This window comes from Agelaius tricolor, unplaced genomic scaffold (genome assembly GCF_023055355.1).
Source record: "Agelaius tricolor isolate 1412-34295 unplaced genomic scaffold, bAgeTri1.0.p SCAF_5, whole genome shotgun sequence".
Lineage (NCBI taxonomy): Eukaryota > Metazoa > Chordata > Aves > Passeriformes > Icteridae > Agelaius > Agelaius tricolor.
Window position 1 is genome coordinate 47,431,403 of NW_027269265.1, and position 14,675 is coordinate 47,446,077.

General features: G+C 50.1%; 1 protein-coding gene across 1 annotated transcript in view; it reads left to right on the top strand.

Moving 5' to 3' along the window:
* The first annotated feature begins 7,045 nt into the window (after positions 1-7,045).
* The window catches only part of TSPAN32 (tetraspanin 32), a 31,087-nt gene continuing 23,457 nt past the window's right edge, over positions 7,046-14,675 (top strand). The window contains exons 1-3 of the mRNA XM_071427749.1: positions 7,046-7,573; positions 9,601-9,715; positions 10,986-11,083. Of these exons, the coding sequence (XP_071283850.1) occupies positions 7,508-7,573; positions 9,601-9,715; positions 10,986-11,083 (279 nt within the window). The 5' untranslated portion in view covers positions 7,046-7,507. The remainder of the gene's footprint in view (positions 7,574-9,600; positions 9,716-10,985; positions 11,084-14,675) is intronic.

Consider the following 14,675-nt stretch of genomic DNA (forward strand, 5'->3'; position numbering starts at 1 on the left):
CGCCTCTGCGGCGAGTCCCGCTGCCGGCCGGCCCCTTATCAACGCGCCGCCGCCGCCGCCGCCGCCGCTCGCGGGGCCCCGCCGGCCGCACGCGCCGCGCACGCCGCGCCACGCGCGCCCGCCGCCGCCGCGCCCCCGCCCGCGCCCTCCCCCGCGCGCGCACCCGCCCCCGCGCGCGCCCGGCGCGTGGCGCCGCCGGCAGCCGGCAGCCCCCCCCCCCCCTCCCCTCACACACACAAACACCCCACACACACACCCACCCACCGCCGTCCGCGGCCCCGCTGCAACCCTCCCCTCAAATCACCGCCCCTGCCCTGGCAGTTTTTAACATTTTATTTGAATTTAGTTTTTATTATTACTCGGGGGTGGGGCCGCACTCTCGCCCCGCCTCCCCCGCACCTCGCGGCGGGCGCTCGGGAGCAGCCGGGGCTCCCCGCTGCCCGAGGTGAGGTGGAGGCCCCGGGTCTTGTCCCTTCAGGTGTGCCAGCAGCCCGCCCCCTCCCCAGGCCGGGTACCCCGCGGTGCCGGTGTGCGGATGGCGGTGGCCCGGCAGCCCCGCTGCTCCCAGGGTTTGCTTTCACTGCGGAGCGCAGAGTGCCCCGCACCTGGCCGCCGGTCGGTGCTTGCCTGACAGACAGACGGGACACACCGGGGCTCTGCTTTGGTACATCCACAAAAATGTATAGTAACAAAGATTTATAGTAATGGCGTGGGTCCTCTTACCAACGCCGTTCTCCACAGACCGGCTTTTTGCGCTTCAGTGGGAGTTTCAAGAATAAAGGCATGGAGGCAAGAAGGAAAACACAAAGCTTTCGTAGCTCGGGGGTTGCAGCCCGGCTTCCTTCCGCCATGCCGAGCAGTCCTCCTTGGCTCTCCCTCAAGCAAGCCTTTCTTCCAGCTCCGGTGGGAAGAGCAGCAGGGTAAGGTGTGTTCTGATAGCTGGGAGGACAAAGGAGCTTCCCCTTGGAGTCCTGGGAACTTGTGAGAAGAAATAACTTGCATGGTGTTTTGCTAAATAAACAAGATGGATGGAGGGGGAGCTACATGAACCCACTGCCCTGGGGCTGTGTTCACTCTCAGCTTCAGCACGGCTTCAGGATGTGCTGTCCTCAGGGCTTTGCTCCCACCCAGCCTTTAAAAAAAAAAAAAGAAAAGAAAAAAAAATTCCAACCGTGTGAGGCAGTTCAGTTACAGGGCTTCACTTTTTGGGGGCGGACATAACCAATGTCAGGAAAATGCTCCAAGCTGGTGTCTTTGGTGGTGGGGATGTGTCATCACATGGACAGGTGCCAGCAAGGCTCTGCAGCACGATTTGGGTATCAAAGGGTCTGTATTCCCCTGGCTGTCCCAAACCACATTGCTGCTGGTGCTCAGGTGTATCTAAGCCAAAAACGGTAGTTCAAAGAGCTATCCATGATTCCTTGATGTGACACAGAGGGGGCTTTTTTTGTACCTGTGTGGGGTATTTGGGGAGCAGCAAGGCTCCACTATGTTGAAAGAGAAATAGTTTCCCTGGGGATTGGTTGCAATGGCAGTGGCTTGAAGGAACCAGCCCCACTGCAGTGTCACAGGCAGCCGAGCTGAAATTCCTGACACTAAGGATGCTGTGGGCACTTTGATTTTCTGGTCTTCAAGCACACAGGAGCCTTAGCACCCACATCCAGCAGCTCCCGAGACATTCTTGGCTGTGCTGTAGACCTGGGGGCAAAGCAATGAGCAGTCCTACAGCTTCTCTGAAGGACTTGACCCGAGAGGAGCAGCTCATGGCACACAGCACAGGCAGGAGCGTTTTTCCTGGTGGATTCCCAGCAGCGCAGGGGAGCTGCCTGTGCCTTGTTGGGAGTGCACAGGTTGCTTGCTCAGCTCAGGCCGTGTCATGCACTTGTCTGCAGCATCTGCAAAACTGCCCTGGCTGGAGCAAGGGGCTTCCCTTGTGCTTGCTGTCAGATGTAGCTTAGTCAGTAGGCGAATTATTCCAGTGGAGCAATACTGATGTTCTTTTATTACCTTGTCTCTAATTTTCTGTTGAAAACCTTTCACACAGGAAAGGGGAAGCTGCTGCCCTTGAAACTTTTCAAGAGAAAGCCTAATAGAGACACTCAAGACTAATAACTGGATTTTTATCATACAAAAATAGCTACAGGGAATTTTTTTCATTAGTAACGCACACCAGTAAACCCAGTCTCAAGGGAGAGCAGGCAGCCTCCAGCCAAAGAGATTCTACACTCAGCTCAGGGATGAGCTTAACTTGTCCAAATTGGCTTCAGAGCTGCTGATGTTTCCATCCAGATGTGGCCATCGGGTCTGGGCCTGGGCACAGCACACAGCAAGTGCTTATGCTTTCCTAGCAGTGCAGCTGGCTTCCCAACAGTCTGCAGGAAGGTAGGTGGGTAGGTACATCTTGTACTCAGACAAATGCAATCTCTTTTGAAATCTCTTTATAAAGTTAATGACTATGTAAGGATCCAGTAGAACAAGACATCATTAAACACTGTCTGTGTTCACAATCAACTTCCTGATCATAATCTGGGGAGAGAGAGCATCCAGCAATGTGCTACCCATCCCCAGAGAGCGGGGAGAAGAAATTCTCCTCTCCTGGAGCAGGTGAGGCAAAAATGGTAACTGCATGGTTGGTGTGGACACCTTTTCCATGTGGCTTCAGCCAGCTGCAAGGTGGCCAAACGATGCTCAGGGAGAAGGGGAAAGGGCCTGTACACTACATGTTAGTTCTTGCACCTGCCAAAGGTGAGAGCAAAGCGCTGCCCCTGGCTTGGCACGTGCGTCAGCAGGAAGGCTGCAGGTGCAGTGCTGGGTCAGTCCTGGTGCCACCCATGCATTACAGCCAGCTGACATGAGCTTTTTAGGGTATTTTACCAAAACTTTCAGGACTGCAGTGGAAAGCAATGGAGGTCCAGTTGCAATAAAGCTTGAGAGGGTGAATGTGAGAAATAAAGGGTGATGGGCAGTTAAGCAGCCCTGCTCTTGGTGAGCCTGTTTACCAGGCTGGGCTGTGCTCACACTGGTTCTGCCAGGAGCAGGGCTACATGGGGCAGGGCTCGCATTGTGTCTTCAGGTCTATCACCTGCACAGCTGGCTCCTGGGCAGTTATGGTGTGCAATTAGATAGCATGTGAAAAAGAAAAAATAATTTAACTTGAGTAGAGCACTGTGCTTTAGAGCTATGAGTACGGTTCTTTCACTTTCAGTGGAGAAAGAAGTTCATTTGAGTTTATTCTTTGAAGGGAGCTCCCTGCCTTCAGCTTATGCTCTTTTCCAATGTAATCTTTCTCTGGCTTGATGAACTATTTTTAATAACTCTTCTGACATTTTATTTGTTCACCTATAATAATTTTAAATTGCCTGGGAATCACTAGAGGACTTCTGAGAAACACTTTGAAAATAATAATAAGTAAAGAAGTGCTTTGGAAATATTATGATTTCTCTCTGGTTTTGTGCCTTCCACCGCAGCCTCCAGCCAGCCTTGTTTCCATTCACAGTGGAGTTGTATGGTGCATCTGAAGCTTGGCAAAGCCCAGCACCCCCCCCTTTCCTCCTCTCTTTCCTTTCTTGAAAAGAGATGGCCCCGGGTTTAAAAGTTGATTTTTAGCTTTGATTGTGTGTATGTGCTATATGAATGCTAAGCAGCCTTTACAATGCATCCTTGTGATGTGCCGGGAAGGCAGGCACAGGCTGTGAGGTCTGCCCGGCCTCCCAGCATCCCTACGGCTGCGCTGCGGTTTGATATGGACATGGTTATTTACGAGCCAGCTTTAGGGTGAATCCAGCCGTGTTACGGGCAGTAGCTGAGGGACAGAATGGGCTGAGCCACTGACACTGGTAAATCTGACACGTTTGGAGCTCCTTTCTGCTGCGGAGGAGAGGAATTTTCCCCAATGGTGCTGTGGGCTGGAAAAGGAGGAGGCTTCGGAGAGGCAGCAGGGACCTGGCACAGGTGTGTCCTGCCTGGATGATGGGTGTAGTTTTGGCTCCTGGGTGACATCCTCCTTGCTTCCAGCACATCCTTTCTCAAGAGCATGAGTAGCAGTGCCCCAAAGGGGGAAGTTTCTCTTCCCTGCTGCATTGACAGAGTTCAAGCAGCCGAGGCTGGGGTGCTGCTGTTCCATCACTGGTGGCTGCACTGATGGAGTGAGAGCCGGAAAAGTGGATGTCAAGAAAGTGGGTGTCAATCAGGATGAATTCAGCCTCTTCTTCTCCATTTGTGTTTAGTGTACCAAGTTCACCCCATGCAGCATTAACACATCAAATCCCCCTTTCGGAACATCTCTCTGACAGAGTGGCATTGTTTCCCTCCAGCTCAGAAGAGGGTTGGGGGTTTATAGCTTTGCAAAAAAATATGATCTGGCTTTGTTCCCTTTTTAAAATCAACCCTTCCCTTCTGGATGAGATGGCACATCCCTCTGAGACCCATACAGCTGGGGATGAGGTTTTTCGTAATAGAAATCTGCAAGCTGCCCCAAGGCTAGAAAGAGAGCACCTGTGCTCCCTGGGGTATTTTCAGACTCACTACCATCTTTCCATGCTCCACCTGATAACCAGAGATAAGGTAGGAAGCCACAGGCAGGAGCTGCGGTCACCTGTGGTTGTTGCACTGCTTTTGGGAGTGATAAGTTGGGCTTTTGCAAAGGGAATCAATTGATGAAAACCTGCCAGGGTGGGCAGGAGGCCGAGTCTTGCTGGAAAAGCCATGCTGCCATCCAGGCTGCATGCTGGCTGTGAGGGTGGTTCCCTGGCATGCCACCAGCCCTGCCTCTCTTCCCACTGGGATGAGGTTGAGGGGACACCCTGCTTCTCACTTCTCTGGGCAGAGAGGTCAGTGTGTGCCTGCTGAGGGAGGTGTCAGCCAACAGGGCACCTAGAGGTAGTTTAATTCCATAGAAAGTGAAGTGTTGAACAGCTTGCCTTGTTGATGGGCACAGGTAAGGATGAGCACACAGGCCCCTGTTCTCCCTTCAGCAGTGCCCTTCCATGTGCCAAATGTGCCTTCCTTAATCACAACCCAACATCTTAATACCCCAGCTCTACTGATGCTCCTGCTTTCTTTTGGGTGAGGGAGTGACTTTGCTTTTGGCTTTTGTGAATGTGAGGCAGCAACTCTTTTTGCTCTTGTTATTTTTGTGATGTTAGAAATCCACATATGCTGTGCCCCAAACAGGAAACTTTCAAGGCATACCTGTATGGGATAGAGGGTAAGAGAGAGAAAAAAGGAACAGCAGAAAATCCCTCCACCCCTGAGCCCAGCAGGCAGGCACCAAGCGCTGCAGGTGGGAGAAGCATCAGAAGATATGGTCAAGCTACTCAGGAATAGTAATTTTCAACGAAAACAGAGGAAGTAGCTGTTTAAACACAGGTGTTTGAAGTTGCAGACCTGCTTTCAGAGCTCTGTGAGTCAGTCAAAGTACCCGTTTTTATGGCTGGAGACAAAAGGAGGCAGGACATCTTTTGTGGGAAAACTAGCAGCCCTTGCAAGGCGTGTAGATGACGATTTTGGGACCTCTCAGGTGGATATGAGGTGAGGTGCGAGGCTTTGCAGGAACGGAGGAGACTCTTATGGAACTGGAGAGGGAAATGCCCTTCCGAAAGCTGACGTCGATTATCTCGCCCTTCGGGAAAGGGTTCTGCTGGCCTGTGGGGACCTCTAGTGTGAGACTTGGCTTCGCACAGGTCTCTGCGGTGGCAGGTGTTTAGGATTGGAGAAGGAAGTGGGATACAGGGGGAGCGGAGACGGGCTCCATGGTTTTTTTCCCTGTCTGCCGCTGTGAAACAGACGCTGGGTGTGCTCAGGGCAGGTGACACGGTGACTGTCGCTCGTGGCTGGGCTGACGTGGCTTGGTGTTACACACAGAGCTGTGCTCATATTTTCTTGCAGCCCTTCCAGATTTAACCTGCAAATCCACCGGTGGGCCAGCTCTGTTATTTTTGTACCAGGGATCCTTCCCCTTGAAAATGCAGGTGACAACACCTCCGTCTGTCCTCAAGTACCAGAAGAAGCGATGGGTGCCCACAGTTCTGAATTCTGACCCAATCCTAACTCTGACAGTGTCTTCTTATAAGGCATTTTCTCCACATGGTCTGTTCCCAGGGGTCCAGCTCCTAAACGTGGGTGGCTTGGCATCAGCTGTCTCACCAGCCTGTTGTCCTCTCCCCAGTGCCCTCCTGCCCTGCTGTCTATCCACTGTTTTTCCTCAGGTGTTCTCCAGCTGGTGGCCAGAGGAGGAAGGTCCCTGCACATGGGTACCTCAGTGTCTCCTCCTGGGCATCAGGGCAGGGACCCATGAGCCATGGGGATACCTGGTTTTGGCTCTGGCTGTGACAGCTCTCACTGGTGTCTGGGGAGGATGCAACCAAGATGATCTGCAGGAAAACTTGCAAGAAAGCTAGTGATGTAGTCAGAAAATCATAACATGCTTTTCCCCATGCTCATGGCTTTGTGCAACTCTCTTTCTCTTCTCTTTGCTTTACAAAATGCATCTTCCTTCCTTTTTTCACTCCTCTCCTCCTCCTTCTTTGTCATCTTCCTGTTACTGCAGTTACTGTTGTGGGATGGTTTTACTTTTTTACTCCTTTTGTTTGCCACCTGTCGGGAATGCAATTATTCACCTGTTCTCCACCAGTCTGGTTCCAAAAGGAAGGGTAATTAAGGCACTAAGTCATTCAGGCTCAGTTTGGCCAGATCCTTCTTGAGGCTTCTTTGCAATTTACTTTTAATAAATATGCATTCAGGAGACAGCTGGTTTTGAAGAAATCACCTGAGTCTTTTGCAGCCATGGGTCCCTGGAGTCTTCAGTGCTAGGAGAGGGGAAAGGAAGAGTTAAAATGTCCACAGATAGTGAGGGTCTCCTGAGCAGGGGGTTATATCTCCACATAACCATTTTCCTGAATAAAATACTACCAAATGTGTTTTTTTCCCTTATCTGCAAATGCAAGTTCTAATAGAGGTTCAGTCAAAGGTTATTGCCATGTGGTGCTTTTACATGGGGAGAGAAGACTCTTACATAGATCTGTTTGGGAGGGTGTAATCTCTTCTTTAAACAATAGGTGGGGGTTTTTTTAATAGCATTTTCCTAGATGTTTTTACAAAATATTATTTATATATATTATGAAAAAAATGTTATGGACAATATTCATTAAGCAAAACTGCATCCCAGTGAAAGTCAAAATTGGGATATTTTGACACTCTTGACTAATCAGTTTAATTATTTTTTAAAGGAGCTTTGCTCCAAACTCCATGAAAGGTTGTTTTTCTGTATGCCTTTCCTTCTCCCCCAGCTGGCTGTGTGGGAGCTGACAGCAGCTAACTGAGGGCCTGTGCAGAAGGTGACTGCCCTAAAGAGGATTTAATAATCAGGCAGGAGGAGGTGCATCAGCACGTGGTGGGGACTCCACTTCCTGAGAGGCCCCACTGTGGCCATGCCTCCCTTTGGTGAAAACCCAGGCTTTATCAAGAGCTGGAGGGACCAACTGCCAGCTCTCTCTGGGGACAAGCTGCCATGGAACTGAGGTGCGGGATGAGGACCACCAAGTGCCAGCTGCTGGTGACCAGCCTCTGTGTCATGGTGAGCAGGCAGGTTTGGGGGGATCTCTGCAGAACCGAGGTGAGCTGTTGCCTTTCCCATCCCCACTCCGAGAGGGGATGGTTTTCCCACGTTCTGTTTTTGGCGGGTGGAGGGCAAGCACAGCCAACTGCCTGAGTTATCATTGCACCATGGGCGGTTATCGCTGGCCACCAGCATCCCCCTCCTCCTCTGATAGACTTCTGGTTTCTCAAGGCTGTCACACCACTGCAGCTCTTTCACAACTCAGCAGCTTCCTCCAAGGAGAAAGAAAAGGTTCCTGCTGGCAGAATGGGTGGGAGCAAAAAAGATATTTGCTCCTGTCTCCTTGGAGCAAAAGAGAGAGGATGGACCTGCTGCAGTCACACTTGCTGCTGGGAGGGTGGTCGACTGCAGGCGGGATTGATGAGGATGTGAAACCACAAGGCTTTGGTGGAAGTGTGTGTGAGAAACATGTGGACTGGCACTGCAAAGCGAAAGCAATTCCAGGGAGTCTCTTTATCAGCTGTTCAAGTAAATTCAAGGGGAGTTTCTGGACATCTGCTGTTAGAGCTGATGGGAAATGGTAGAAACTGGAGAGTACTTCTCATGGATGCTTTGACTTGTATGTCAAAAGGCAACAAGAGTGCCTTTTCACTTCATCAAAACTTGCCAGCATAAAAAAAAATAAAAAAAAATAACAGTAATAACAGTAATCTGTATTTAGTTCAAAGAGGGTTGGTGGTTTGTTAAGGGTTTTTAAAGGGTAATACCTTATTTTGGGCCACAAATGAAGTTTGTAGTTTTTCCAAATTTCAACATTCCAGGACTGCAGTAGCTGTAAGGTGGTTTTCTCTTCCAAATAACATAATATGCCACTTGGAGGAAATGAAAGGGAGATTGGTACTAAGCATGTTTAGAGGAGACATTAAGGCACAGCTGCTGTGAATGGTTAGAATCACATTCTTGCTGTTGGGAGGATTTTAGACTGGTGTTTCTCAGAAATCTGAGCTAACTTAATATTTTGCTGGGCGTGGGTCAAGATATGCAGTAATGCACAGTCTGAATGATCAGAAGGTGACACAAATTAGGCTAGACAAAATGGTACATTTTGGATGGATTTAGTCTCTGAGACTGTAAGCCTCCAGCAAAAGCTATTAGAAAATGTCACATAGTGGGGATTATGTTGAGATCACATTGTCACATTTGACACAGGTATAGCTGTCTCATGTTTCTGTATTGTAAAGGCACAAAATGATGAAGCCTTATCTTCAGAGCTAGGAGTAGCCTTACATTTTGTGTTTTCCAGGCTCATTGCACTAGATTTGGAGTTCATTTTGCTGCTGGTGCCTTTGTCCCAGCTCTGCCATCAGTCATGCTGAAAGGAGCCCAGCCCTAGAGCCAGGTGCTATCAGAAACGTTCCCTCTCCATCACCTGGAGAGGTATGGACATGCAAGTAGTTACCCCATGCCTTAGGCATACCGGTGCTCTTGGGGATGGTACAGAAACAGACAGCACCTTGCAGAGACAGATACCACCATAGACAACTTAGAGTAGTACAGGACTCAGATCTTTGTGCTCTGCCACAGGAAACAGAGCCAACAGCAGGCAATGAGACTGGTATTGCAAAGAGCAGAGTAGAGAACTTCACCCCTGCTCAAAACCCCTCTTGTAGCTGGCAGCCCTCACAGCCATATGTGCGCAGTCTGCAGAATGGGGTGGCACTGCACAGGTGTGCTGCAAGAGCATCAATCCTCTCAGTTTTCTTAATGTGATGGGAATTTAATCCATAGGCACTGGCCAAGAGACTGTGGGCTGCACAGTGTCACATGCACTCATTATGCAAAAGAGAAAAAACAGCTTTAGTATTTTTAAGTGTGGGGGGTTTGTCCTTTTATGTGCATTTTGGGGTACATGTGGTGGTATCTGGATGATGAGGCTGTCTGCACTTGCATGGGGCTCAGGAGTATCCAGATACACTCAAACCTTTGTGTGCACCCAGCAAGAGCTGTTGCCTTGTAAATCCCTTCCTGAAACCCCTCTTTTCCAGCTGCTGGGGCTCTCCATTGCCACACTGAGCACAGTCGCCCACTATGGGCTCCGTTTCACCCTCATCAGCAACGTCTCCCTGGACAGCAACGCCTACAAGGTCATCCACCACTCAGGTATGTTGTGGTCACATCCCAATGAGACCTTTGGTGATACCAGAGCTGCAAAATTCCTTAAAGCTGTAGAAAAAAATTCAGGGCTATCTCAAGAGGAGGAAGGAGTTGGGTTTGGAGGATGCATTAGGACTAACACAGTCCCACACGCACTTTCTTTCCCCATATGAGACTTGCATGCCAGTAACCAAAGGATGCTGTGGGTGCATGGGGTGCTCAGGTGCTTCTGTGTTTGCAGCTGTTCCTCTATTCTCTGACCCCTGTGCTGTGGTAAGAGCTCAGGAGGAGCTCCTCAGTCACTAAAAGTGCGCTGGGGCTGGCAGGAGACTGGAAGAAAGAGGAGAGGAACTACAGGAGTTGAAGCAGAACATAGAAAATTGAGGCTGGGAGGAGAAATGCATGGCAGCACCTTGAGCTTTTCTGAGGAAATATGTGGTATTTTTGCTTTCACAAGGGAGAAGTATAAACTGAGTCTCAGGTACAAGGCTAGAGCAAAGATAGCCCAGATACTAAAACGCCCTGCTCACCACTGCTGCATTTGCATCTGTTGCTTCTCCCGAGCTGCACTCTGGTCTTAAACACGCACATGTTCTCTCAAGATCTTGTTTCTCAATTTCAGTTTAACAAGGCAGGTGTAAAAACTGTGTTAGCCCAAGGCTAAGGTATATTCCTTCCCTGTTCCTACACATATATATTGGCACTGACTGCAGGCTTGCAGGCTCTCCCACCCATCACCCATCTCCAGCAACGCTTCCACTTGCCTTGTTTACAGGCACTACCTCTGTGTGGTTAGGCTAGCAAGGCCCTTTGCAGTGCTGTGGTCCCTGAGCCCTGCTCCAGGGTACTGGCTATGATCCTGCCTGAGCCAGGAGGAAACCAGAAGGGTGAGTGTTGCAACAGATTAGCAGTGCCCGGAGTCCTGATAGAGGCTGTGGGACAGCTGCTGCACACCAGCACCCCCCATTTGGGGGGGATCCTTATCAGAATGCTGAAGTAATTGGCAGCTTCTGGTCTGTTGGGTGGACCAACACCGTTTTAGGCTGCTTCACTCTGCTGGAGCTGTGAGAACCCCTCAGAGGCTTACAGCCTTGCCAGACATACACAGCAAAGCACACACAGATGGGGGGTATTTAATAAATTACAGAAAAATTTCAGTTTTGCAACCTGGTCATTTGGGGCCAGCTCCCCAAAATGCACTTTTTGGTCCCTCTCTGGGTGAAGCATCAGACTAGGCCTCTGGCATCTGACCACAACTCCCATGTCTGTCTTCCAGCTTTCTACTTTGGGATCTGCCTGAGCATGACCCTGATCCTGGCAGCCCTGCTGAGCTCTGCTGCCACGGTGCGGGAATCGCAGTGCCTCACCGCCATGGTGCGTATCCATACCTGCAGGGACTGGCTGGGAGCACTTTCTGTCACCTGGGGCTGGCCCCCTTAGCCTCCAGTGCTGGGGTCTGCATTGCCTTATGCCCAGCAGAATGCATGCCTGGGGAAGGAGGTCCTGTTGTTCCACTTTGTGCTGCTAGGGGACATTTTTTAAAAAGCATCACCCTGCAGAGCTCTTAGGGCTGAGTATTGCATCATTCTGTGCCTAGTTTCTTTTGCCAAGGTCCTGTGTATGCAACTTTCAGAGGGAATGTGTTTATCTGCCAAGCAACTATGGTGATGACAATACCCAGGGTATTTTTTTTCTCCTCATCAAGTCAACACATGGTTTGTGTGAGGAAACCTTAGCAGTGTGATTTTGAGTCTCACATGCTTCTCCTGAATTGTGACAGCAAAATTAGCCCCTCTTTTTCCCACCTCACTGCAAACATTCACACAAAGCATGGCAGTAGGCATGAGGGATTTGTGCAGGACCCTGAATTTCAGCCAAGGAGAGGGTGGAGAAGCAGCATAAGAGTGGAAATCCCCCCTTTCTCCTCTCCATCAGCCTGTTTGAGCCTGGACCATGTTGACAGTAGTAAACTGCACTGTGAGATAAACTCCATTTCAAAACAGAGCCTGCATGCGGGGCTTAGCCTGCACAGAGCAGCTTCCAGCCTTGGAGCTGGAGGAATGAGTGGTAAAGTGCTGCTCAAGGTGTGTTTTCCCATATGAAGGGCAGGAGTTAACAGATAGGTTGTTGAGCATGAAATCTTGATTAATATAAAATAATTGCATTGCTGTCATACACTAACTTTAAAGAGATTTATCTAATCTGTGTAATTGGGGGAAATGATACTGATGGCAGAAATGAGAAGCTGACACCTGAAAATTCAGTGCAAAGCAGCCACTGAAATTAATGTTTTCACCTTCTCAATATACCATCTTCCTTTCTCTGGGATGCCCAATTCAGTTCCCATGAATTAAGCAGAATGTGTAACTCCCCTCTCTTTTGCTGAAATGTCTTTAATGTGTGCCTGCAATTACCACATCTAAACCAACAGATGGGTATGTACAGATCAGTGGAGGATGCCTTGGCTGCCTGAAGATATAGTCAAACTTCTCTATAATGTTTATTTGTTACCTTACTCTCTCATATAGTTTGAAGCATGCCACTCCATGGAACTGGCTGTTAAAAAGAGCACCAACACATACTGAGTGAACTCCAGAGCTCTGTCCAAAGAGCATTGTCCAAGGGCCACACAGTGCTGCTCTCCCTTCCCATTTTAACATGAGCGATCCTTTCCTCCAGCCACCCATCCTCTCCCACAGCCCAGCTGGTTTGGGGTATCACAGCCAAGCTTTGCCTGTCAAAGCAGCCTCTGGTTGGCAGAACCCTCAAACTGGCTATTTATTTTTGTGGCTCCTAGTGCACTCTGTTGCTTGTCTTTAGCTTCCACAGTTTGGGTCCTCTGGGGGATGTGGCCGTCTGCATTTTGGGCCCCCGATGGCACGTTTGTAGGGCAGTCACGGTGTCGCTGCCTTGCGGGGAGCAGAGGAAAGGTGCGAGGTGCCTTCCCCTCAGCTGTGGCGACGAGGCTTCATGCCACGCTGCTCTCAGCAGGGATAAAGGGATGCCTCTTGGCTATCATTGAGCTCGGTGTCCGCCGGCTGCATGCCGAGCCGTGGGGCAGGAGGCGAGCGGGCCCCGGCAGCAGCCGCGCGGGGCCGCTCCAGCACCGCGCTCCGCCGCGGGAGGGGCCGCGGGCCCGCCGGCCGCCTGCCCGCTGCCCGTCCGCTCCCGGGGCTGCCGCGGAACCGGAGCGGCCTCCGTGACCCCTGCGGGATGGGGGTGGCACGTCCCCGGCCCTAAGGAATTAGCGGGAACCCTGGGAGGCGCTCGAGAGCTACCCACTAGCAACGGTATTCTCGGCTCCAAGCCGCTGAAGGAGCTCAGTGGCGTCTTAAATCACACAGGGAGGACGGGAGGACTTCGCCTGTTATAAATTGCCCCCTCCCCTCCCAACCATGTCATTCACCAAGGGTCAGCTCTCTGCTTGTTTTGCTCCCAGTTCCCGCTCCAAAGGCACGCATTTAATCTTTGATCTGGCAGCGAGAAGCGAGAGCAGCCCTGACGGCTGCAGTGAGGTGTAATCACAGGCAGGAGTGGGGTTTGGCCCTATGGGACTCCAAAACTGGTCAGTGTGTTGTAGAGCCCTGCTGATCCCTGCTGTGCTGTAGCTCACAGGAGTCATCAGCCCTGCTGCTTGGAGGTTTTTTCCTCCTTCTGCAGGAGACAGAATCTTTCATCTTCCCCTGCTATTGATTTTAAAGGACTTTTCCTCCCTGCATAGAGTGTGTCTTATTTGGAAGACCATTTAATTCACTCTCTAATCAAAGAGGGAAGACACCAGACTATTTGCCTGACATCTATGGCTGTCCAGGAAACCGAGCCATGCGTGGGGGATGTCTGCATCGATGTGGCTGGTCCACCACAATGCCACTTGGTAAACCAGCCACCCTAGGGAAAAGCTGACAAGGATCCAGACTGGGCTTACAGGAGCTTTTTTTTTTTTTTTTGTCTCTTTGGATTATATATCGTCATGCTGCCTGGCTATCTGGAGGTTTGTGTGCCTACAGAAGAGGAGGCCCTGTTGTTTGGAATCCTCACTGGTGCTGTTCTAATAACAGTAATAGGTGCACAGTGGTTAGAAACCAGGACAGGTCAAACTGGTTTAAGCACACAGGTCTCAGGAGATTGTCTTCTACCTGCATTAGCAGCATCATGAGACCAGACAGATGCTACTGTGCATCCAATGCTGCTTGTGAGGAAGCTGGTTCCAAGAAAGTAATTGAGAACTTAAGGATAAAAAATTATGTTCTAAAATCCAGCAATATTACATATAAAGCTCCTCTTAAACAGGGAGAATAGCAACAGACTTACTCACTGTCCTCCAGCCCAGGCAAACTCTGCTTTCTGGTGATCCATGGCCCATCATGCAGTCAATCTGAATGTAAATATCCTGCAGCTTTATAGCCCCTGGAGGCCGTGTTGCTATTGAAGGGGAGGAAAAGGAAGGAAAACAGCAGCTTTCCTGTTTGCATAAAGGAAAGACTCTGGTATCAGTGAGGTTTAAAGCACCATGTGTTGTTACCAGGTCAGACAGAGAAAGGGAAAGAAAAGAAAAAACAGGGAGCAACATGCCAGCTGAAATTCTCACATCTGAACTTTACAGTCTAAAACCTGACTAGTATAGAAGAAAATATGTGATCAGGATGGAGCAGATGTTTCAAAAAAATGCAGTGGAAAAAGCCTCAGTGAATGCCCAATATAACCTAGGTTTTCATCAAGATTGATGAGCTAGTAGGGACAGCACACAGCACAGGCTGTTTGCTTTATTATACCCAGGTGTAGGCCAGTGTGTAGAGGGTCCTTAATATCACTGCAGCATACTTCAGCATCTTCTTTCTAATTTAATCTGCTTCCTGTGCTCTCCCTCATGGTGCAACACTTCTGAGTGAGGCATCTGTGTGCCTGTGGCAGAGCTGATACCAAGGACAGATTCCTCTTTCAGACTGATGTCACTGACTCGTGTTTG